Source organism: Salmo salar, chromosome 19 (assembly GCF_965601325.2).
Source record: "Salmo salar chromosome 19, fSalSal1, whole genome shotgun sequence".
In the NCBI taxonomy this organism is placed as follows: domain Eukaryota; kingdom Metazoa; phylum Chordata; class Actinopteri; order Salmoniformes; family Salmonidae; genus Salmo; species Salmo salar.
Genome location: NC_138309.1, coordinates 75,696,025 through 75,720,000, shown reverse-complemented (window position 1 = coordinate 75,720,000; position 23,976 = coordinate 75,696,025). Strand labels below are relative to the sequence as shown.

At 45.2% G+C, this 23,976-nt stretch overlaps 1 protein-coding gene across 2 annotated transcripts in view; it reads right to left on the bottom strand.

Moving 5' to 3' along the window:
* The window catches only part of LOC106579548 (E3 ubiquitin-protein ligase RNF31), a 15,041-nt gene extending 5,849 nt beyond the window's left edge, over positions 1-9,192 (bottom strand). For both annotated transcript variants that reach the window (XM_014159560.3, XM_082965970.1), the window contains exons 1-13: positions 8,983-9,192; positions 8,318-8,525; positions 8,026-8,172; positions 6,357-6,512; positions 6,135-6,203; positions 5,885-6,029; positions 5,558-5,695; positions 5,274-5,433; positions 1,990-2,135; positions 1,631-1,791; positions 1,234-1,482; positions 798-1,145; positions 1-146 (exon numbers count right to left, since the gene is read on the bottom strand). The exon at positions 1-146 is cut by the window's left edge and continues 40 nt beyond it. In XM_014159560.3, coding sequence (XP_014015035.1) covers positions 1-146; positions 798-1,145; positions 1,234-1,482; positions 1,631-1,791; positions 1,990-2,135; positions 5,274-5,433; positions 5,558-5,695; positions 5,885-6,029; positions 6,135-6,203; positions 6,357-6,512; positions 8,026-8,172; positions 8,318-8,518 — 2,066 coding nt within the window. In that variant the 5' untranslated portion in view covers positions 8,519-8,525; positions 8,983-9,192. The remainder of the gene's footprint in view (positions 147-797; positions 1,146-1,233; positions 1,483-1,630; positions 1,792-1,989; positions 2,136-5,273; positions 5,434-5,557; positions 5,696-5,884; positions 6,030-6,134; positions 6,204-6,356; positions 6,513-8,025; positions 8,173-8,317; positions 8,526-8,982) is intronic.
* Positions 9,193-23,976: the final 14,784 nt, after the last annotated feature.

The window sequence follows — 23,976 nt, the reverse complement described above, 5'->3', positions numbered from 1 at the left end:
TGGTCGCTCCAGATGCGCTGGTGGAAGGGCTCCAGGAGGGGCCGCTGCAGCAGGGACAGAGCCCCCCGCACCTCTCCTCCACTCAGACGCAGAGCCTCCTCACACTGCGATGCCTCCCGGAAGCCCAGAGAACGCAGCTCCCGCATCTACACAGCAAAGACAGACCAGATCCAGTCAGAGTGGAAACAGCTCTTTTATATCTCTTAGTATTACTGCATTGTTGAGGAGCTTGCAAGTAAGCATTTCACTGGACGTTTACACCTGCTGTATCCTGTGCACGTGACAAATAAACGTTGATTTGGGGCAGCAGGTAGCCTAGCAGTTAAGAGCGCTGGGCCATTAACTGAATGGTCGCTGGTTTGAATCCCTGAGCCGACTAGATTAAATATTTGTTGATGTGTCCGTGAGCAAGGCATTTAAACCTAATTGTTCCTCTAAGTCTCTTTGGATAAGAGTGTCTGCTACCTGACAATTTGTTTTTAACTGCAGTATACTTTGCATATAGGCTTAATCGTGACACAGACTAGCTCAGTAAGTAGTCTTGCATGAGTTGGAATGGCTCATAGGAGCACGACACTATCTGTGTCAAGCAGAGTCACCTCAGGTCCCATTTTTAGTCTTTCCCTGGACTCGGCCTGGGATCAAACTCCCAACCTTCCAACCTCAGGGCTGACAATCTAACCACAAGGCCACAGATGGGTCTAGTGAACGCTTGGTTATTTGAGTGGATATCTAAAGTGATTAGCCATATCAGTTTTGAGTGACCATTAGGGTCAGGTGAACTGTCTGGTTCTTACCTTGGCCTGTCTGTCTCTGAGCAGCTGACGGACTGCTCTCTCAGTGTCGCCCCCTGCTGCCAGCCATGCCTGCTTCGCCTCAACCCTGGACAGCTGCACCCCCTCACCCAGCAGCACACTGGGACTCTGTTGCTCTGTCGACCCCCTATCCCTCTCTGTGTTATCCTGCGGCCCAGAAACCCTTGCTTTGAAGTTCTGCAAAGCTGCCGAAGCTGCCATGGCACAGATCTCATCCAGTAGGTGAGGCAGCTCTGATTTCAGCCAATCACAGGGGTTGACGTTGCTGCCCCTGGAAACGCAGAGGGCTGCGTACACCTCCTCGGGGCCCACTCCCTTCTTCTCTCCCTTCTGAGGAAGAACATCAAATTAGAAGTTAGAATTATATCAGTTAATGTGGTTTTAATTCACATTTAGAGTCAGTTCAAAAGCCACCTACTCGTATTTGATGGACAAGCTTCAGCCCTTCTTCCCTCATCAGGTTCTGTCTCCTAATGTCGATGTTTACCCTGGAAGAGATCTGGGGAGGGACCTGGGGCGTCACAGGAGGCGGGACAAAGTCTTTGATTGGAGACTGCAGGAGGAGGGACTTGGGACTGGTGACTGCAGGATCTTTGCACGGCAGGTTGCACACCTCACAAACCACTGCAGGAGGAGAGTTCACATAGGTGCAGAACTGACACATCCACTACAGAGAGAGAGAGACAGCATAGGAGAGAGGCAGGGACGGGGAGAGATTGTGAAAGATTAAAACCAAAAAGATACGCTTGAATGATTAGATCTCACAGAGCATTCCAACTCTAGAGAGTATTTAAACCCCCGGGGGGGTGTGTAACCTCTGTTTCCTTGTCTGCCGTGGGTCCTGGCGTGGGGAGTACTGGCGTACTGGGGAGTACTGGCGTGATAGAGGGACGGGTGGCCAGACGGGGGCGCTCACACACCTCACACAGTATACTGCTGCCTTGGTTCACCACCGTACAGCTCTTACACTGCCACTCTATGAGGTCAGAGAGAGTAGATAAACAGACAGCCTGGTATTGAGCTTAGCTTCTAGTAATGTGTCATTATTATCACTGATATAGAGGCACAGGTGACGTGAACACCTCAAACAGGACAGGACAGGTGACTGATGGGTTGTTCAAACGAATGTCACATGAAAACTACTCAACAATTGAGACGTGTATATGAATGTGACCTGGGTTGGGGGGCGGCTGCCCTGGGTCCTCCTGATCTATCAGGGAAGCCATGGCCAGACGGGGTCGTTCACAGGTCACACACAGCGCGGCTTTCACCTCGTTGACTGTAGTGCACTGAGCACACTCCCACGAGGAAAGAGAGAGGCTAGAAAAGAGAAGAAACACAAGTGAGAGGAAAGAGAGAGGCTAAAAAAAGAGAAGAAACATGAGTGAGAGGAAAGTGAGAAGCTAGAAAAGAGAAGAAACACAAGTGAGAGGAAAGAGAGAGGCTAGAAAAGAGAAGAAACACGAGTGAGAGGAAAGAGAGAGGCTAGAAAAGAGAAGAAACACAAGTGAGAGGAAAGAGAGGCTAGAAAAGAGAAGAAACACGAGTGAGAGGAAAGAGAGAGGCTAGAAAAGAGAACAAACACGAGTGAGAGGAAAGAGAGAGGCTAGAAAAGAGAAGAAACACAAGTGAGAGGAAAGAGAGAGGCTAGAAAAGAGAAGAAACACGAGTGAGAGGAAAGAGAGAGGCTAGAAAAGAGAAGAAACACAAGTGAGAGGAAAGAGAGAGGCTAGAAAAGAGAAGAAACACGAGTGAGAGGAAAGAGAGAGGCTAGAAAAGAGAACAAACACAAGTGAGAGGAAAGAGAGAGGCTAGAAAAGAGAAGAAACACAAGTGAGAGGAAAGAGAGAGGCTAGAAAAGAGAAGAAACACGAGTGAGAGGAAAGAGAGAGGCTAGAAAAGAGAAGAAACACGAGTGAGAGGAAAGAGAGAGGCTAGAAAAGAGAACAAACACGAGTGAGAGGAAAGAGAGAGGCTAGAAAAGAGAAGAAACACGAGTGAGAGGAAAGAGAGAGGCTAGAAAAGAGAAGAAACACAAGTGAGAGGAAAGAGAGAGGCTAGAAAAGAGAAGAAACACGAGTGAGAGGAAAGAGAGAGGCTAGAAAAGAGAACAAACACGAGTGAGAGGAAAGAGAGAGGCTAGAAAAGAGAAGAAACACAAGTGAGAGGAAAGAGAGAGGCTAGAAAAGAGAAGAAACACGAGTGAGAGGAAAGAGAGAGGCTAGAAAAGAGAAGAAACACGAGTGAGAGGAAAGAGAGAGGCTAGAAAAGAGAAGAAACACGAGTGAGAGGAAAGAGAGAGGCTAGAAAAGAGAACAAACACGAGTGAGAGGAAAGAGAGAGGCTAGAAAAGAGAAGAAACACGAGTGAGAGGAAAGCTTCGTGTCCAGCAGACGCCTCAAACGCTTTACGTTCCGCTGGGAAGTCATTCAGGGTCAGTGGAGCAGTCCGCAGCACTAGGTTGGGATGCAGCACTAGGTTGGGATGCTGCACTAGGTTGGGATGCTGCACTAGGTTAGGATGCTGCACTAGGTTGGGATGCTGCACTAGGTTGGGATGCAGCGCTAGGTTAGGATACTGCACTAGGTTGGGATGCAGCACTAGGTTGGGATGCTGCACTAGGTTGGGATGCTGTGCTAGGTTGGGATGCTGCACTAGGTTGGGATGCTGCGCTAGGTTGGGATGCTGAGCTCGGTTGGGATGCTGCACTAGGTTGGGATGCTGCACTAGGTTAGGATGCTGCACTAGGTTGGGATGCTGCACTAGGTTGGGATGCAGCGCTAGGTTAGGATGCTGCACTAGGTTGGGATGCAGCACTAGGTTGGGATGCTGCACTAGGTTGGGATGCTGCGCTAGGTTGGGATGCTGCACTAGGTTGGCATGCTGAGCTAGGTTAGGATGCTGCACTAGGTTGGGATGCTGCGCTAGGTTGGGATGCTGCGCTAGGTTGGGATGCTGAGCTAGGTTGGGATGCAGCGCTAGGTTGGGATGCTGAGCTAGGTTGGGATGCTGCCCTAGGTTGGGATGCTGCACTAGGTTGGGATGCTGAGCTAGGATCGGATGCAGCACTAGGTTGGGATGCTGCACTAGGTTGGGATGCAGCACTAGGTTGGGATGCTGCACTAGGTTGGGATGCTGCGCTAGGTTGGGATGCTGCACTAGGTTGGGATGCAGCGCTAGGTTGGGATGCTGAGCTAGGTTGGGATGCTGCACTAGGTTGGGATGCTGCACTAGGTTGGGATGCTGCACTAGGTTGGGATGCAGCGCTAGGTTGGGATGCTGCGCTAGGTTGGGATGCTGCACTAGGTTGGGATGCTGCACTAGGTTGGGATGCTGAGCTAGGTTGGGATGCAGCACTAGGTTGGGATGCTGTGCTAGGTTGGGATGCTGCACTAGGTTGGGATGCTGAGCTAGGTTGGGATGCTGCACTAGGTTGGGATGCTGAGCTAGGTTGGGATGCTGCACTAGGTTGGGATGCTGAGCTAGGTTGGGATGCTGCACTAGGTTGGGATGCTGAGCTAGGTTGGGATGCTGCACTAGGTTGGGATGCTGCACTAGGTTGGGATGCTGAGCTAGGTTGGGATGCTGCACTAGGTTGGGATGCTGAGCTAGGTTGGGATGCTGAGCTAGGTTGGGATGCTGAGCTAGGTTGGGATGCAGAGTTAGGTTGGGATGCTGAGCTAGGTTGGGATGCTGAGCTAGGTTGGGATGCTGAGCTAGGTTGGGATGCTGAGCTAGGTTGGGATGCTGAGCTAGGTTGGGATGCTGAGCTAGGTGCGTCCTGTGTACCGCATGAGTTCAATATTTTCATCTTGTGCGTTGCAAAACGTTCATAAAAGGCAGTGCGCCCTGTTGGATAGTTTTCAGGAAACCAGCCAACAGAATGGCGTGCAAAATGAATATCCACAGAACTGTTCTGTGTGTAATTTAGCGTGCCATCATGCAGGACAAACTAGTGATTTGAAATCAGTAGCGTACTCTATATGGGAACAACCAGTTCATTTTATTGATGTCGCTCGAGATGAATGTGCCAGAAGGATAGAAACAAACTAGATGAATTCCTGTAATGCGGCCTTGTGTGCAGCCGATGAAACCAGTAGGTCCATATGAGAATAACTTTCATCTGTTTTAATTATTAGCTTTGGTCAAACAAGTCAAAAATGATCTTCTCCATGCTGCAAACCGTACTGCAGCCTTGCGAAGCAGATGTGCATCAAGTATGGAAAATGCGGTCTAGACATCTGGCAAAAACAACATAGGGCAAAACACATCTGGTGGACATATGGTGGAAGAAGTGAGTGATCAGGTTTGTGTGTGTGTGTGTGTGTGTGTGTGTGTGTGTGTGTGTGTGTGTGTGTGTGTGTGTGTGTGTGTGTGTGTGTGTGTGTGTGTGTGTGTGTGTGTGTGTGTGCGTGCATGTGTGTGTAGAGTCGATTATAACACATTCTCATTTCTAACCTAAAAGCTCTTGTTAGTTTGGCGGGGGTAATCAGTGTCCTGTTGTGACCCCCGCGGTCAGGGTGAGAATGGTACAGTCTGTCACATTCCAGACACAGCCTCTGAGAACAGGTGGAGCAAGGGACGCATACTTGGGACATACCACAGATGGTACAGGTCTCTACAGGGGGGTTTAAAGATGATAAGTGTTAGTTTACATATTCATGGATAAGAATATTCATATAAATATTGGATTAAAAGTGAGATTTGAGCTGAAATGGTCAAAGCTATGACCCATTTCTTACCCTGTATTCTATCTCTCCTGTGATTGGCTCTTGATGGGTGGCGGTGGTAGATGAGGTCACATGACTGACAGAAAGGAAGAGAACCACAGGGTGGGCAGAGGAGAGAGGGAGTGGCACCGCACAGATTACACCCCCCATCTGAGAGAGAGGGAGAGAGAGCGAGAGAGAGAGAGAGAGAGAGAGGAGCAATAAGCAATACGCCATAAGTTTGTCATCCAATGACAGTACAACAGACAGGCAGATGACATATGCCAGTGGGGTTGGAAGTGGGCAGGTTGCCAGGTGACAGACAGGTAGACTCGTACAGGGAATGGCTGTCTGTCTCACCTGTGGGAGTGGTGGGGGCGTGTCTTAGTCCAGGACAAGCAGCTGGTTTGTGTGGAGGAGATAGTGGCTGAAGGTCTGTCCCCCTGTCCCCATGCTCCTCTCCTGGTGGGATGACCACCGCATCAGACATCAGCTCTGGTTTATCCTGAAGAGAGCAGAATAGCCCTAATTACAACAGTAATCACAGAAAAATGTAGACGTAGAAACAGACAAACCGATTAACCACTTGACTGTATGTTGTTACACAGACCTGGTTTGTCTTCTGTAGACTAAGGGATGGGATTATATTGCTGTAGATTTCTGGGTGAGCATGTGTACCCTGACAGACAACAACAACACAGTAACACATAAGAGTTAGAAAGAGATCAAACATGGAAACTCATCTTTGTGGTTATCCTCAAATTGAGAGTTAGAACAATTTAAACATTTTAATTAGATAATAACACTCTTAGACTCTCATATGAACGTTCACCTTGATAAGCATGTCCAGTTCCATGCGCAGGGTCATGACCTCAATGGTCACCGCAGCAACCTTCCCAACGTCTGGATCTGTGACATCATCTGGGAAGCTGAGGCCGTCTGGCTGCTGATTGGTGTAACCGTAGAGAAACAGGACTGACCTGCCACCCTGTAGAAAAGATAGCAGACAGTAGAATAAACCCCTGTTGACTCAAATTAGTGAAAAAGTCAACTCAAATGCTTTAAAAATCACTGGGTACCCACTGCCCTAGGTCTATGTCTATGACCCATAAGGCACATTAAACATCGCTTATTGATCCACTCCCTTTTTGAACAATCTGACTATTTGTAGTGAAATCAATAGACTCTAATCTGTACTATGCACAAGGAAGGCAATAATGATCCTGTAATAATAAGAAAAGTAAGTTCCTGATAGGAACTTAGGAACTGTGTTAACTAACCTCCAGATGAGCTTCAATGCCATACAACTCTCCTTCCGTGGCCTCCAACTGCTCTTAAATGCAAGTTAAACTAAATGCATGCTCTTCAACCGATCACTGCCCGCACCCGCCCGCCCGACTAGCATCACTACTCTGGACGGCTCTGACTTGTATATGAATATGTGGACAACTACAAATATCTAGGTGTCTGGTTAGACTGTAAACTCTCCTTCCAGACTCACATTAAGCATCTTCAATCCAAAATTAAATCTAGAATTGGCTTCCTATTTCGCAACAAAGCCTCCTTCACTCATGCTGCCAAATATACCCTCGTAAAGCTGACTATCCTACCGATCCTTGACTTCGGCAATGTAATTTATAAAATAGCCTCCAACACTCTACTCAGCAAATTGGATGCAGTCTATCACAGTGCCATCCGTTTCGGCACCGAAGCCCCATATACTACCCACTACTGCTACCTGTATGCTCTCATTGGCTGGCCCTCACAACATATTCGTCACCAAACCCACTGACTCCAGATCATCTATAAGTCTCTGCTAGGTAAAGCCCCGCCTTATCTCAGCTCACTGGTCACCATAGCAGCACCCACCCGTAGCACGCGCTCCAGCAGGTATATTTCACTGGTCACCCCCAAAGCCAATTCCTCCTTTGGCCGCCTTTCCTTACAGTTCTCTGCTGCCAATGACTGGAACGAATTGCAAAAATCACTGAAGCTGGAGACTCATATCTCCCTCACTAACTTTAAGCATCAGCTATCAGAGCAGCTTACAGATCATTGCACCAGTACATAGGCCATCTGTAAATAGGCCATCCAACTACCTCATCCCCATATTGTTATTTTTTTTTTTTTATATATTTATTTTGCTCCTTTGCACCCCAGTAACTCTACTTGCACATTCATCTTCTGCACATCTATCACTCCAGTGTTTATTTGCGAAATTATAATTATTTTGCCACTACGGCCTATTTATTGCCTTAGCTCCCTATTCTTACTTCATTTGCACACACTGTATATAGACTTTTCTATTGTGTTATTGACTGTATGTTTGTTTATTCCATGTGTAACTCTGTGTTGTTGTTTGTGTCACACTGCTTTGCTTTATCTTGGCCAGGTCGCAGTTGTAAATGAGAACTTGTTCTCAACCGGCATACCTGGTTAAATAAAGGTGACAAAAAAAAAGAATAAAATTGGGTTTAGAGAGGCCTGTCTCCCTCCTTTACCTTGATGGCATCCACAGTAGCCCTGAAGACTGGGTTGTTGTGCTTGACGCTGCGCCAGTACCTGGGCCTGCTGGGGCTGGTCAGGTTACAGCCATACTTTTCCAGGATGCTCAAGGCTTTAAACAGCCGTCCCAAAGACTCTAGGACCTGATGGAGGGAGGAGAGGAGAAGTGGGGGAGAGGGGATCAGGAGGGCAGAGGGGTTAACAAGAAAACCTGAAGGTGCAAGGCGTACAGTAAAGACAAAAATACATTTAGGGGGCAACTGGATTGGACAGAATATAAAACCTCACCTCTTCCCTGCTGTGCCCTGCTATGTTCTGTGTCACCATGGTCTGTGCTGTGATGTGGTGAAACTTGTCAGACAGGGACAGGGGAACATTGGCCATGAACTGGACATCAGCCTTCAATGCCTGGGCAGAGCCTGAATAGGACAGGAGGGACTCAGCTCTCCTCCGCACCTCCTCGAAAGGGACAGGCTGGGAACTCATCATTCACTCACTGGGGGGATAGAGATAAAGAATGACAGTAGGTCAACTCAGGGATGGGATTGTTGACTGATGTGCAGTAGGTAGGCCTACCGTCATTTCTTATGTACCGTCTAGCTACTCTGTCTACTGTGAACATGGATATCTCCAAGGTAGCTCAAATGGTAGAGCGCTCGCCAGGGTAACGTTTCTAATATAAGTAGTTCTGTCTGGATAACAGCTTCTGCTAAATGGCTTAAATGTAAATACATTGAAGTTTCAACTTTTATTTCAAAATGACACGTGACACCAGATAGCTGTAAACTTTACAGTTAGCTAGCTGTAGTAGTACATGTTCTGAAATTGAAGTGGCACATTGAGCTGGCTGGCAAGTCCATTTGTAATTATGCTCTAGCTAATGTAAGACTGGCTAGCAAGGCGACATCGAAAGTTTATGATGACAGCCAGATCAGTGCCACTGCTTGCCTTACCTTTATCTTCTGCGTTTCCAGATGTATTTCGTGATCCAAGTCCTTATGAATCCAACTGACTGTTATATCAAGGCAAAATGTAGCTACATTTCTAGCATCACGTCGGTCTTCTGAAGCATGTCTTCTAAAGCATAGCTAGCTAAAGTCACAACAACAATGAAAATGTAGTTGACGCGGAAGTTGTTATCGAGAGGGGCAATGTAGAATAAACCTTGATGTACACTACCCTCTAGCGGTATTATAAATAATAGCAGGTACTGTAATTACGCAGACTACAGTTAACAACATTGTTATTATTACATTGTTATAAATCAATCACTCACCACAAACTGCGGTTCACGTGTCTTCTTGGAACTGAACACATAACACTGTCTTGGAAACATTACTTTTCATGGTTGGACTGCTTTCATTCATTATTCATAGTATTAGAAATAACTTAAAGACCAGTTCAACTCTTCTGTGTAAGCTTTTTTAATTATTTAAGCACAACATTTGCCCAATGTACAACGTTCAAAGATTGTACTTTCTCTGTTTTACCACTAGAGGAGGCAACTGCTATTTTCATCAATAATAGTGCCTTTTCATCATGATCTGGCAAGAACAACTCACAAGACACAAGACACAAGACACAAGAAGAGTGTGATTGAAGTTTTTGCAATGACAATGATATGGTCACTGACTAGGCGATCCATATGGTAGTGGTCAGTATCAGGGCTTGAGCCATAACAACAAAATGACCTTTCTTCAGGCGAGGGCCTTTATGTGATGGCTAATATCTAACCCAGGCCTGTACTGACATACACTACAGGACCAAAAGTATGTGGACAACTGCTTGTCGAACATCTCATTCCAATATCATAGGCATTAATATGGAGTTGGTCCCCCCTTTTCGGCTATAACAGCCTCCACTCTTCTGGGAAGGCTTTCCACCAGATGTTGAAACATTGCTGCGGGGACTTGCTTCCATTCATCCACAAGAGCATTAGTGAGGTCGGGCACTGATGTTGGCCGATTAGGCCTGGCTCGCAGTCGGGGTTCCAATTCATCCCAAAGGTGTTGGATGGTGTTGCGGGCAGGGCTCTGTGCAGGCCAGTCAAGTTCTTCCACACCGATCTCGACAAACCATTTCTGTATGGACCTCGCTTTGTGCATGGGGGTATTGTCATGCTGAAACTGCTGCCACAAAGTTGGAAGCACAGAATTGTCTAGAATGTCATTGTGTTCTGTAGCATTAAGATTTCCCTTCACTGGAAGTAAGGGGCCTAGCCCAAACCATGAACCATGAACAGCCCCAGACCATTATTCCTCCTCCAACAAACTTTACAGTTGGCACTATGCATTGGGGCAGGTAGCGTTCTTCTGGCATCCACCAAACCCAGATTTGTCTGTCGGACTGCCAGGTGGTGAAGAGTGATTCATCACGCCAGAGAACGCGTTTCCAATGGCAGCGAGCATTACACCACTCCAACTGACGCTTGGCATTGCACATGGTGATCTTAGGCTTGTGTGCGGCTGCTCAGCCATGGAAACCCATTTCATGAAGCTCCCGACAAACAGTTATTGTGCTGACGTTGCTTCCAGAGGCAGTTTGGAACTCAGTACTGAGAGTTGCAACTGCGGACAGACGGTTTTTACATGCTAGTCGCTTCAGCACTCGGCGGTCCCGTTCTGTGAGCTTGTGTGGCCTACCACTTTGCGGCTGAGCTATTATTTCTTCTAGACATTTCCACTTCACAATAGCAGCACTTACAGTTGACCAGGGCAGCTCTAGCAGGGCAGAAATTTGACCAACTGATGTTGGAAAGGTGGCATCCTATGACGGTGCCACGTTGAAAGTCACTGAGCTGTTCAGTAAGGGCATTCTACTGCCAATGTTGTCTATGGAGATTGCATGATTGCATGGATTTTATACACCTGTCAGCAACGGGTGTGACTGAAATAGCGGAATCCACTCATTTGAAGGGGTGTCCACATACAGTGTACGTTTGTATATATAGTGTATCAGGGTCTGAATGGCATCCACGGGGCACTGGTGACAGGGTGAGAGAGAGAGAGAGAGAGAGAGAGAGAGAGAGAGAGAGAGAGAGAGAGAGAGAGAGTAGAACTAATGCCAATGCAGGTCAATTTCAGAATCCAGGCAGTTCCTTTCCCATGACTTTGCACTCTAGTTAGCATAAAGTATTAATCGTGTGTTGATGCTGCTGGCGACTTGCCAAAAAGTGCCAGTAGTGCCATTGAAGATAAGATGCCTATCAATTCAATTCACTTCAATTCAAGGGGCTTTATTGGCATGGGAAACATATGTTAACATTGCCAAAGCAAGTGAGGTAGATAATATACAAAAGTTAAATAAACAATAAAAATTAACAGTAAACATTACACTCACAGAAGTTCCAAAAGAATAAAGACATTACAAATGTCATATTATGTATATATACAGTGTTGTAACGATTTACAAATGGTTAAAGTACAAAAGAGAAAATAAATAAGCATAAATATGGGTTATATTTACAATGGTGTTTGTTCTTCACTGGTTCACCTTTTCTTGTGGCAACAGGTCACAAATCTTGCTGCTGTGATGGCACACTGTGGTATTTCACCCAGTAGATATGGGAGTTTATCAAAATCGGGTTTGTTTTCGAATTCTTTGTGGATCTGTGTAACCTGAAGTAAATATGTGTCTCCAATATGGTTTTACATTGGGCAGGAGATTGCTAAGTGCAGCTCAGTTTCCACCTCATTTTGTGTGCAATGTGCACATAGCCAGTCTTCTCTTGAGAGCCAGATCTGGCTACAGCGGTCTTTCTCAATAGCAAGGCTATGCTCACTGAGTCTGTACATAGTCAAAGCTTTCCTTAAGTTTGGGTCAGTCACAGTGGTCAGGTATTCTGCCACTGTGTTCTCTCTGTTTAGGGCCAAATAGCATTCTAGTTTGCTCAGTTTTTTTGTTAATTCTTTCCAATGTGTCAAGTAATTATCTTTTTGTTTTCTAATGATTTGGTTGGGTCTAATTGTGGCTCACTTGGTAGAGCATGGTGTTTGCAATGATGTTTGCAACGCCAGGGTTGTGGGTTTGATTCCCACGGGGGGCCAGTATGGGAAGAAAAAAAAAATGTATGAAATGAATTGAAATGTATGCATTCACTACTGTAAGTCGCTCTGGATAAGAGCGTCTGCTAAATGACTAAAATGTAAAATGTAATTGTGTTGCTGTCATGGGGCTCTGTGGGGTCTGTTTGTGTTTGTGAACAGAGCCCCAGGACCAGCTTGCGTAGGGGACTCTTGTTCAGGTTCATCTCTCTGTAGTTGATGGCTTTGTTATGGAAGGTTTGTGAATCGCTTCCTTTTAAGTGGTTGTATAATTTAACATCTCTTTTGTGGATTTTGATAATTAGCGAGTATTGGCCTAATTCTGCTCTGCATGCTTTATTTGGTGTTCTACGTTGTACACGGAGGATATTTTGGCAGAATTCTGCATGCAGATACTCAATTTGGTGTTTGTCCCATTTTGTGAATTCTTGGTTGGTGAGCGGACCCCAGACCTCACAACCATAAAGGGCAATGGGTTCTATAAGTGATTCAAGTATTTTTAGCCAGATCCTAATTGGTATGTCGAATTTTATGTTCCTTTTGATGGCTTAGAATGCCCTTCTTGCCTTGTCTCTCAGATCGTTCACAGCTTTGTGGAATTTACCTGTGACGCTGATGTTTAGGCCAAGGTATATATCGTTTTTTGTGTGCTCTAGGGCAACAGTGTCTAGATGGAATTTGTATTTGTGGTCCTGGCGACTGGAACTTTTTTGGAACACTATAATTTTGGTCTTACTGAGATTTACTGTCAGGGCCCAGGTCTGGCAGAATCTGTGCAGAAGATCTAGGTGCTGCTGTAGGCCCTCCTTGGACATTTGTCTTCAGATTCTAGTAGGGTGAGATTCTAGTAGGGTGAGGCCGGGTGCTGCAGACTGTTCTAGTGCCCTCTGCAATTCTTTGATATATATGTTGAAGAGGGTGGGGCTTAAGCTGCATCTCTGTCTCACCCCATGGCCCTTGGGAAGAAACGCGTGTTTTTTACCTATTTTAACCGCACAGTTGTTGTTTGGTAACATGTATTTTATAATGTCATATGTTTTTCCTCCAACATCACTTTCCATCAATTTGTATAGCAGACCCTCATGCCAAATTGAGTTGAAGGCTTTTTTGAAATCAACAAAGCATGAGAAGACTGCCTTTGCTTTGGTTTGTTTGTTTGTCAATTAGGGTGTGCAGGGTGAATACGTGGTCTGTCGTATGATAATTTGGTAAAAAGCCAATTTGACATTTGCTCAGTACATTGCTTTCACTGAGGAAATGTACAAGTCTGCTGTTAATGATAATGCAGAGGATTTTCCCAAGGTTGCTGTTGACGCATATCCCACGGTAGTTATTGGGGTCAAATTTGTCTCCACTTTTGTGGATTGGGGTGATCAGTCCTTGGTTCCAAATATTGGGGAAGATGCCAGAGCTAAGGATGATGTTAAAGAGTTTTAGTATAGCCAATTGGAATTTGTTGTCTGTATATTTGATCATTTCATTGAGGATACCATCAACACCACATGCCTTTTTGGGTTGGAGGGTTTTTATTTTGTCCTGTAGCTCATTCAAGGTAATTGGAGAATCCAGTGCGTTCTGGTAGTCTTTAATTGTTGATTCTAAGATTTGTATTTGATCATATATATGTTTTTGCTGTTTGTTCTTTGTTATAGGGCCAAAAAGATTGGAGAAGTGGTTTACCCTTTTATCTCCATTTTGGATAGATAAGTCTTCATGTTGTTGTTTGTTTAGTGTTTTCCAATTTTCCCAGAAGTGGTTAGAGTCCATGGATTCTTCAATTACATTAAGCTGATTTCTGGCGTGCTGTTCCTTCTTTTTCCGTGGTGTATTTCTGTATTGTTTTAGTGATTCACCATAGTGAAGGCGTAGACTCAGGTTTTCCGGGTCTCTATGTTTTTGGTTGGACAGGTTTCTCAATTTCTTTCTTAGATTTTTGCATTCTTCATCAAACCTTTTGTCATTGTTGTTCATTTTCTTCGGTTATCTATTTTAGATTTTTAGATTTGATAGTGAAGCTGAGAGGTCAAATTACTGTTAAGATTTTCTACTGCCAAGTTTACACCTTCACTATTACAGTGGAACGTTTTACCCAGGAAGTTGTCTAAAAGGAATTGAATTTGTTGTTGCCTAATTGTTTTTTTGTAGGTTTCCAAACTACATCCCTTCCATCTATAGCATTTCTTAATATTACTCAGTTCCTTTGGCTTTGATGCCTCCTGATTGAGTATTGCTCTGTTCAAGTAGACTGTGATTTTGCTGTCGTCTGACAGGGGTGTCAGTGGACTGACTGTGAACGCTCTGAGAGACTCTGGGTTGAGGTCAGTGATAAAGTAGTCTACAGTACTACTGCCAAGAGATGAGCTATAGGTGTACCTACCATATGAGTCCCCTCGAAGCCTACCATTGGCTATGTACATACCCAGCGTGCAACAGAGCTGCAGGAGTTGTGACCCGTTTCTGTTGGTTATGTTGTCATATTTGTGCCTAGGGGGGCATATGGGGGAGGGAATGCTGTCACCTCCAGGCAGGTGTTTGTCCCCCTGTGTGCTGAGGGTGACAGGTTCTTGTCCGGTTCTGGCATTTAGGTCACCACAGACTAGTACATGTCCCTGGGCCTGGAAATGATTGATTTCCCCCTCCAGGATGGAGAAGCTGTCTTTATTAAAGTATGGGGATTCTAGTGGGGGGATATATGTTGCACACATGAGGACATTTTTCTCTGTTAAGATAATTTCCTTTAGAATTTCTAGCCAAATGTAAAATGTTCCTGTTTTGATTAATTTAATGGAGTGAGTTAGGTCTGCTCTATACCAAATTAGCATACCCCCTGAGTCCCTTCCCTGTTTCACACCTGGTCGTTTGGTGGATGGAACTACCAGCTCTCTGTAACCTAGAGGGCAACCAGTGGGTCCGTCTCCTCTATACCAGGTTTCTTGTAGGATGACAATGTCTGTATTTCCGATTTCTTTGATGAAGTCCAGGTTCCTGCTCTTTAGGCCAAAGGCAGATGACCTCAGGCCTTGGATATTCCAGGATGAGATAGTGAAGGCTTTGTGTTCCATAAAGTGTCCAATGTTGTTGGTCGTGTGGTTTGGCCTCAGACCAGTAAGTGTGAGCAGCCTATCTCTACCCCCCTTATACCATTCACACATAGCAATTAGGTTTGTGCCAAGCACAACAGACCTCCATCTCACATCACTTAGATGGGTCTCAAATTCATAATCCGATACCCATTTATCAGACTAGTCACAGCTTCAGGTCAGGACCTACGTACGTATGGGATGTTAAAGGAATATTACCCACTGTGACACCTTTAAAAAGTTCAGGATATGTTATACTTGAGGTGGATCAAAGTAGCTTTGAAAGGATAGCAACACCACATTTTTTCACTCAATGATGGAAGTACAGCACTCTTATGGAAATACGGAGATGGTTTCGTGTCCCACCTCCACCTTCAGTGTAATACAATATCTGTGGTAAGTTCCTATATCTGTGTTTAGTGTTGTGTGATGTAGCTACCATTGCAGGATGAATCATTCTCAGAATGGTGGGTGAACGTCCAAACATGTTGCTCTTGACAACATCACACCAACCCTGGGTGAGCTAACCTCAACCACATCTATCTCTGTGTACATCATCTCAATGTCAGAGTAGACAGACCTCAGCTGTTACTCTCCTCCCTCTCTCATCCCACTCGCTAAACGCTTACTAAGTTTCAAAATCCCACACAATAAGTGACTGTGGGTAACAGCCATGAAGGGCAACTATAAAGTGTTGAGTCCTTTTGAGTTCATCTGACACTTAAAAAAAAAAATTGATCTTCGGTCTTTTATGCTGCCCTTTCATATTTTTAATACCAGTGACAGACACACTGGTTCCTATTAACAGAGAGCTTCATTGTGTGTGGAGATGGAAGGCAGAAGTCTTTATTCTAACACTTCTTTTCCTGTCAAACACCCCTCTCTCTCTCCTTCCCCCAAGCTGTTGTGTTATGTACCCTCTACATCTCTATATCCAGGATCAGGGTGAAACAACTTCTCTAACCACTGAGTCAATCTCTGGATCTAGTCTAGTGTGTTTCCAATCAACTCTGATGTCCCTAATGTTGAGAGAATATTTCAGGACCTCAAAAGGGCTTCAGAATTCAGGCCCCTAACTAGCGCAACTAAAGCAAGTCCTGTCAATCCCTATGAAACCCCGAGTAACGACATTGCTGAATTTCATCACATTTAGGGATGAATATGACTGATTTTTCCCACAATTAATCCCTACACACACTCACTCACTCACTCACTCCATCCCTACACACACACACACACACTCACTCACTCACTCACTCACTCACTCACTCACTCACTCACTCACTCACTCACTCACTCACTCACTCACTCACTCACTCACACCCTCCCCCCAAAAGGTCAAAGGTTGTAGATGTGTACTCACAGTCCGGCTCAGACTTAATCTCTGACCCAGCAGAGAAACAGGGGGGTTGGACATAAAGAACTGCAGTCACCCCCAGAGCATAGCAGAGTCAATCTGACCAGATGCTCCCTACAGAGCATAGCAGAGTCAATCTGACCAGATGCTCCCTACAGAGCATAGCAGAGTCAATCTGACCAGATGCTCCCTACAGAGCATAGCAGAGTCAGTCTGACCAGATGCTCCCTACAGAGCATAGCAGAGTCAGTCTGACCAGATGTTCCCTACAGAGCATGCCCACAGCCCCAGGCCAACAGAGACATATTAAAGAACTCATTCACACCCTCGTTTCCACTCACAACACACTGTCCGCCTGAGAGAGAAAACACTCTAATTCACTGGCCCCCAGTGCCAGCAGTGACATTTTATCCGTACCAGGTTGTATAGACCCTGGCTCTGTGAGAGCCAGAGTGAGTGGGTCCTCCACATATCCCACAAACCACAGGAAGAGCTCAACGGTACACCGGAGCACTGCGTTCCTGTGCTTCAAAAACAACATGGAAACCACAGCGACTCCCAGAGAGGTAGCAGTGGCCTCCCTCTACATCTCAGAGTCTTTGACCGATCAACAAGTCATGGCTCAGTATTACTGCCAGTCCGCCAAGCAAGCAACACAGTCTTCATATATGCAACATATTTGTGTCCTCCCACAAACCCAGAACATGATATATACACACTAATACGCAAAGCAGGAGTCTTATGAATATGCTACTGTATGTGTGGCTGTCAAGGTACTCAAAAACACTTCCGTTGGGGTTTTATGTTATTTTGTAAACTGGCTATGGGGTATGTCAACGGCCCTCTGCATTGACCATATTGGTCTACTAAATGTACCTGTGAAGGTCACAAAAGTAGGAGGATTTCAATGATGTGTTTTCAATGGACGTCAGCTAAAACACATACCACTCTGCCTTTTATACCTGCCCAAAAAGACCAGTTCACATTTTGATTCAATGCTTCTGACAGGCAAAAATTACTGCTCTATTTCTCATGAACGTGCTTTTCTCTTTGAATGTGGCAGACAGATTTTGTTCAAATAGGCCGGTGGAATGTGCCAAAGCAGACTAAATGCAGAGCATGCTACACATCGGTGTCAAGACAGGCTGAGTTCCAATTATGATTCCATGATCACATTATATCTTCAGGAGGAAGGACGCCCAGCACACACACTCATTCACACCCCCTAAAAATCTGTTTTATTTTACAGTGAGCATAGCTGTCAGTCATTCTAATAGTACTTCATTATCCAGCACCTGAGAGATAATGGATGTTCACACTCGACTATCAGATTCTGACCCCGTTATTTTTTGGAGGTATGATTTGCAGTCAACTCGGTGAGCAGTGGTACTCACAGAATGATTGATTGAAAAACCATTACATTTCACAGCAAGCACACCATTTGATCCCATGATAATTGGTTCCACTTTGGGGCCCTGAATACTTGTCGATAGCAGGGACATCATCCCCAAACTGTGTCTTGTGGAATCACTTTTTCTGTAGATATATTTCAGTTGTATCCAATTGTAAATGGTGCATGGGAAGAAGTTCTCTATAGGAGAAGTTTCTTTACACTAAAATGAATATATAGACACCAACTTTTGCCACGATAATTATCATTATTAAGATAGTAGAACGATGCCTTCTACCAATGTAGAGAACCCATACCGTTTTCTATTACATGTACAAAGCTTCTCTCCTTCAGCTCACTGTCTGGGCAGGAACCAGAGCATTCCTGTCTGTGTCTGTTTGGGGGGAATAAAGTGTTGTACAGTAATCAGGTGTAAAACAGGTGGAGCAGTGTTGACATAGGAGGGAAGCATGTGAAAAATGTGCTGCTGCCATGCAATCACAAAGGGAAAAGCCAGGCGGTTGATTTAGACGTTTAATCACAGTGCTGGATGATAAGTATAGGATCAAACGAAGGCACGCGATGCCTGGAATAACTGGGAGAGCCACCTAAAGCCTACACAGGGATTCCTGGTGGAAACATGCCAACGCAGTAGCAGTGGGCTGGGATGGATGCCCCCATCATCAGGCCAGGCAGAACTGTATCACCTTCAATGGGTCTGAAGATTTGATGGGTGTCACGCTTGTCGTATGATGAAGGAGACCAAGGCGCAGCGTGTGTATCTTTCCACATTTTATTAAAACTGTGAAACTATGCAAGACATACAAATAAACTAATAAACAAAACAACAAACCGTGACAAAGAGGTGCAACATACACTAACTCAAAACAATCTCCCACAAGACCTAGTGGGAAAAACAACAACTTAAATATGATCCCCAATTAGAGACAACGATGACCAGCTGCCTCTAATTGGAGATCATCCCAAAAAAACAACATAGAAATACAGAAACTAGAACCCCACAAAGAAATACAGAAACTAGACAAAACTCCCAACATAGAAAAAAGAAACTAGAACCAACATAGACATAGACATAAATAAACTAGACAAAACCCCCTGTCACGCCCTGATGTACTCTACCATAGAAAATAAAAGCTTTCTATGGTCAGGACGTTACAGTACCCCCCCCCCCCCCCCCCCCCCCCAAAGGTGCGGACTCCGAACGCACAACCTCAAACAACAACAAAAAAAACAAGGAGGGTTAGGGTGGGTGTCTAATGTCTGTGGTGGCTCTGGTGCAGGACGAAGAACCTTCACATCCCGCGGATCCTCCTGCATCGGAGGCGGTTCTGGTGCGGGACGAAAAACCCTCACATCCTGCTTATTCGCCAGAATAGGAGGCGGCTCCGGTTCGGGGCATAGCCCCCGCTCCTCCAGCTGATCCCTCCGCTTTTGTGTCACCGGACCTCGGGCCGCCGCCGGAGGCTCCGGACCGCGGGCCGTCTCGGGAGGCTCCGGACTGTAAAACGTCGCCGGAAGCTCTGGACTGTAAAACGTTGCGCGAAGCTCTGGACTGGGAACTGTCAGCGGAAGCTCTGGACTGGGAACTGTCGCCGGAAGCTCTGGACTGGGAACTGTCGCCGGAAGCTCTGGACTGGGAAGGTGCACTGGAGGCCTGATGCGTGGGGCTGGCACAGGTGGCGCCAGACTGGTAACACGCACCTCAGGGCGAGTGCGGAGAGCAGGAACAGGACACACCAGACTGGGCAGGCGCACTAGAGGCCTGATGCGGGGGCTGGCACAGGTGGCACCAGACTGGTGACACACACCTCAGGGCAAGTGCGAGGAGCAGGCACAGCGCGTACCAGGCTGGATAGACTCACTGGAGGCCGGGTGCGTGGGGCAGGTACAGGACACACTGGGCCGTGGAGGCACACTGGGCCGTGGAGGCGCACCGGAGGTCTCGAGCGTAGAACTGGCACAACCCGTCCTGGCTGGATGCTTACTTTTGCTCGGCAAATGCGGGGCGCTGGCACAGGACGCACTGGGCTGTGAATGCGCATAGGCGACACAGTGCGCGGAGCCGGCGCAGGATATCCTGGACCGAGGAGGCGTACTGGAGACCAGGAGCGCTGAGCTGGCACCACCCTTCCTGGCTGAATGCTCATTCTAGCCCGGCAAATGCGGGGTGCTGGCAACGAGAGCACCGGGCTGTGAATGCACACTGGAGATACAGTGCGCATCACCGCATAACACGGTGCCGACTGGTAACATGCTCCCTACGATAAGCACGGGGAGTTGGCTCAGGTCTGAACCCTGACTCTGCCAATCTCCCCGTGTGCCCCCCCAATTTTTTGGGGGGGGCTGCCTCTCGGGCTTCCGTTGTTGCCGTGACTCCCTGTCTCGTCGCTGTTCCTCTCTCGCTGCTTCCACCTGTTCCCATGGGAGGCGATCCCATCCGGCCTGGATCTCCTCCCACGTCCAGGATCCCTTTCCGTCCAGTATGTCCTCCCATGTCCATTGGTCCTGACCACGCTGCTTGGTCTTTTGGTGGTGGGAGATTCTTTCACATTTGTCGTACGATGAAGGAGACCAAGGTGCAGCGTGTGTATCGTTCCACATTTTATTAAAACTGTGAAACTATGCAAGACATACAAATAAACTAATAAACAAAACAACAAACCGTGACAAAGAGGTGCAACATACACTAACTCAAAACAATCTCCCACAAAACCTAGTTTGAAAAACAACAACTTAAATATGATCCCCAATTAGAGACAACGATGACCAGCTGCCTCTAATTGGAGATCATCCCAAAAAACATCAATATAGAAATACAGAAACTAGAACCCCACATAGAAATACATAAACTAGACAAAAACCCAACATAGAAAAAAGAAACTGGAACCAACATAGAAATAAATAAACTAGACAAAACCCCCTGTCACGCCCTGACCTACTCTACCATAAAAAATAAAAGCTTTCTATGGTCAGGACGTGACAATGGGTAGCTGGGTAGCTACAATGCATTCGTAAAGTATTCACACTCCTTGACTTTTTCCACATTTTTGTAAAATGTTCGAAAATAAATAAATATGTTTTCGTTTTGTCGTTATGGGGTATTGTGTATAGTGTGATGAGCAAAAAAACAATTTAATCAATTTTAGAACAAGGCTGTAACATAACAAAATGTGGAAAAAGTAAAGTGGTCAGAATACTTTCACTGTAAGTTATTTCACAACAATCTAGTATTTCTAGCTCTATCTGAGCATTTGGGGAGATATTCTGTTCTCGTCCCAGTTCTAACACAGGGTCTGGCTTCACTCATTCCCCCATAGTCTGGGGCACACATTGACTGACTGATGGACTGATTAAATGGCACAAACCTCTATTGAACTCAGGGCTGGGGACAATTACATTATTCCAGTCAAGGAATGAAACCCCACAGATCTGTGTTTCCATTGAGACATGTTCTATAATGTGTAGAACTGCAGAAAATGAGCTTTAAAGCTGCACTTTTTTCTCTCTGGCAACAAGAGGGGTGTGAACAATTTGAACAGTTTCTGGTCGCATGCGTTGTAAGGTCGGTGTTTGTTACTAAGCCGATAAATGACATTATCCAGCCCGTCCTTTGCCACCTAGGAAATTTGTGTAGGAAACCTTCTCAAATAGTATTTGAATACCCTTGTAGGGTCTATGATTTACAGTCTAAATTAGGGTATATTAATATATAGACTTAACAGTCTTAATTAGGGCTCCTAAGTGGCGTAGCGGTCTAAGGCACTGCATCTCAGTGCTAGAGGCGTCACCACAGACCCTGGCTCCATTCCAGGCTGTATCACAACTGGCTGTGATTGGGAGTCCTATAGGGCGGCGCACAATTGGCCCAGCGTTGTTAGGGTTTGGCTGGGGTAGGCTGTCATTGTAAATAAGAATTTCTTCTTAACTGACTTGCTAGTTAAATAAAGGTTAAAAAATGTAAATATTTCAGTGTGCAGGAGCTCAGCAAACACTGAGTGGATTCATTTTTTAATAAAAAAAAGTGTTTTACAGAGTATGCCGACAGAAAGGACATATGAAGATTATCACTTTAGCTGTGCTTTATAAATATGCGTAAGGCTATGCTGTCAAAATAGTTGCATACTAAAACTGCTAAACAACTTATATTAAAGAAAATAGGCTACTGTATGGATAAACATTCTAAGTGTGAAATTAGGGGGTCAATATTGGGAGGGGGAAGAACAGTAGATGGGGGGGGGGGGGGGGGGGTCCTCCCCGTGATATATATACAGTACCAGTCAAAAGTTTGGTCACACCTACTCATTCAAGGGTTTTTCTTTATTTTTATATTTTCTACATTGTAGAATAATAGTGAATACATCAAACTTATGAAATAGCACATATGGAATCATGTAGTAACCAAAAAAGTGTTAAACAAATAAAAATATATTTTATATTTCAGTTTCTTCAAAGTAGCCACCGTTTGCCTTGATGACAGCTTTGCACACTCTTGGCATTCTCTCAACCATATTCATGAGGTAGTCACCTGGAATGCATTTCAATAAATAGGTGTGCCTTGATAAAAGTTAATATGTGGAATTTCTTTCCTTATTAATGCGTTTGAGCCAATCACTTGTGTTGTGACAAGGTAGGGGTGGTATACAGCCCTATTTGGTAAAAGACCAAGTCCATATTATGGCAAGAACAGCTCAAATAAGCAAAGAGAAACAATAGTCCATCATTACTTTAAGACATGAAGGTCAGTCAATCTGGTACATTTCAAGAACTTGCAGTCACAAAAACCATCAAGCGCTAAGATGAAACTGGCTCTCATGAGGACCGCCACAGGAAAGGAAGACCCAGAGTTCCCTCTGCTGCAAAGGATATGTTTGTTAGAGTTAAGTGCACCTCAGATTGGAGCCCAAATAAATGATTCACAGAGTTCAAGTAACAGACACATCTCAACATCACCTGTTCAGAGGAGACTGTGTGAATCAGGCCTTCATGGTTGAATTGCTGCAAAGAAACCACCACTAAAGGACACCAATAAGAAGAAGAGACTTGCTTGGGCCAAGAAACACGAGCAATGGACATTAGACTGGTGAAAATCTGTCTTTTGGACTGATGAGTCCAAATTTGAGATTTTAGTTCCAACCGATGTGTCTTTGTTAGATGCAAAGTAGGCGAACGGATGATCTCCACATGTGTGGTTCCCACCGTGAAGCATGGAGGAGGAGGTGTAATGGTGTGGGGGTGCTTTGCTGGTGACACTGTCAGTGATTTATTTAAAATTCAAGGCATACTTAACCAGCATGGCTACCACAACACGCCATACGCCATTCCATTTGGTTTGTGCTTAGTGGGACTATCGTTTGTTTTTCAACAGGACAATGACCCAACACACCTCCAGGCTGTGTAAGGGCTATTTGATAAAGAAGGATAGTGATGGAGCGCTGCATCAGATGACCTGGCCTCCACAATCACCCGACCTCAACCCAACTGAGATGGTTTAGGATGACTTGGACCGCAGAGTGAAGGAAAAGCAGCCAACAATTGCTCAGAATATGTGGGATCTCCTTCAAGAATGTTGGAAAAGCATTCCAGGTGAAGCTGGTTGAGAGAATGCCAAGTCTGTGCAAAGCTGTCGTCAAGGCAAAGGGTGGCTATTTTGAAGAATCTATAATATATTTTGATTTGTTTAACACTTTTTTGGTTACTACATGATTCCATATGTGTTATTTCATAGTGTTGATGTCATAACTATTATTCTACAATGTAGAAAATAGTAAAAATAAAGAACAACCCTTGAATGAGTAGGTGTGTCCAAGCTTTTGACCTGTACTGTATACAGTATATATATATTTGAAATGCATTTCTTGCAATTCTACACAGTTTGACATTACTTATTAACCCTCTGTTGAGGTTTATTTTGAGGGGTATATGGAGGGGTATTTTGAAAACACAGTATAAGTGAAAGGATAAGTAGAAATATTTATTTTAGGAATAAACAAACTTCCTGCATTTCAACACATTTTGCCATGGTGCAGAGAGAAAAATGTGCGGTTTATAATGCTATT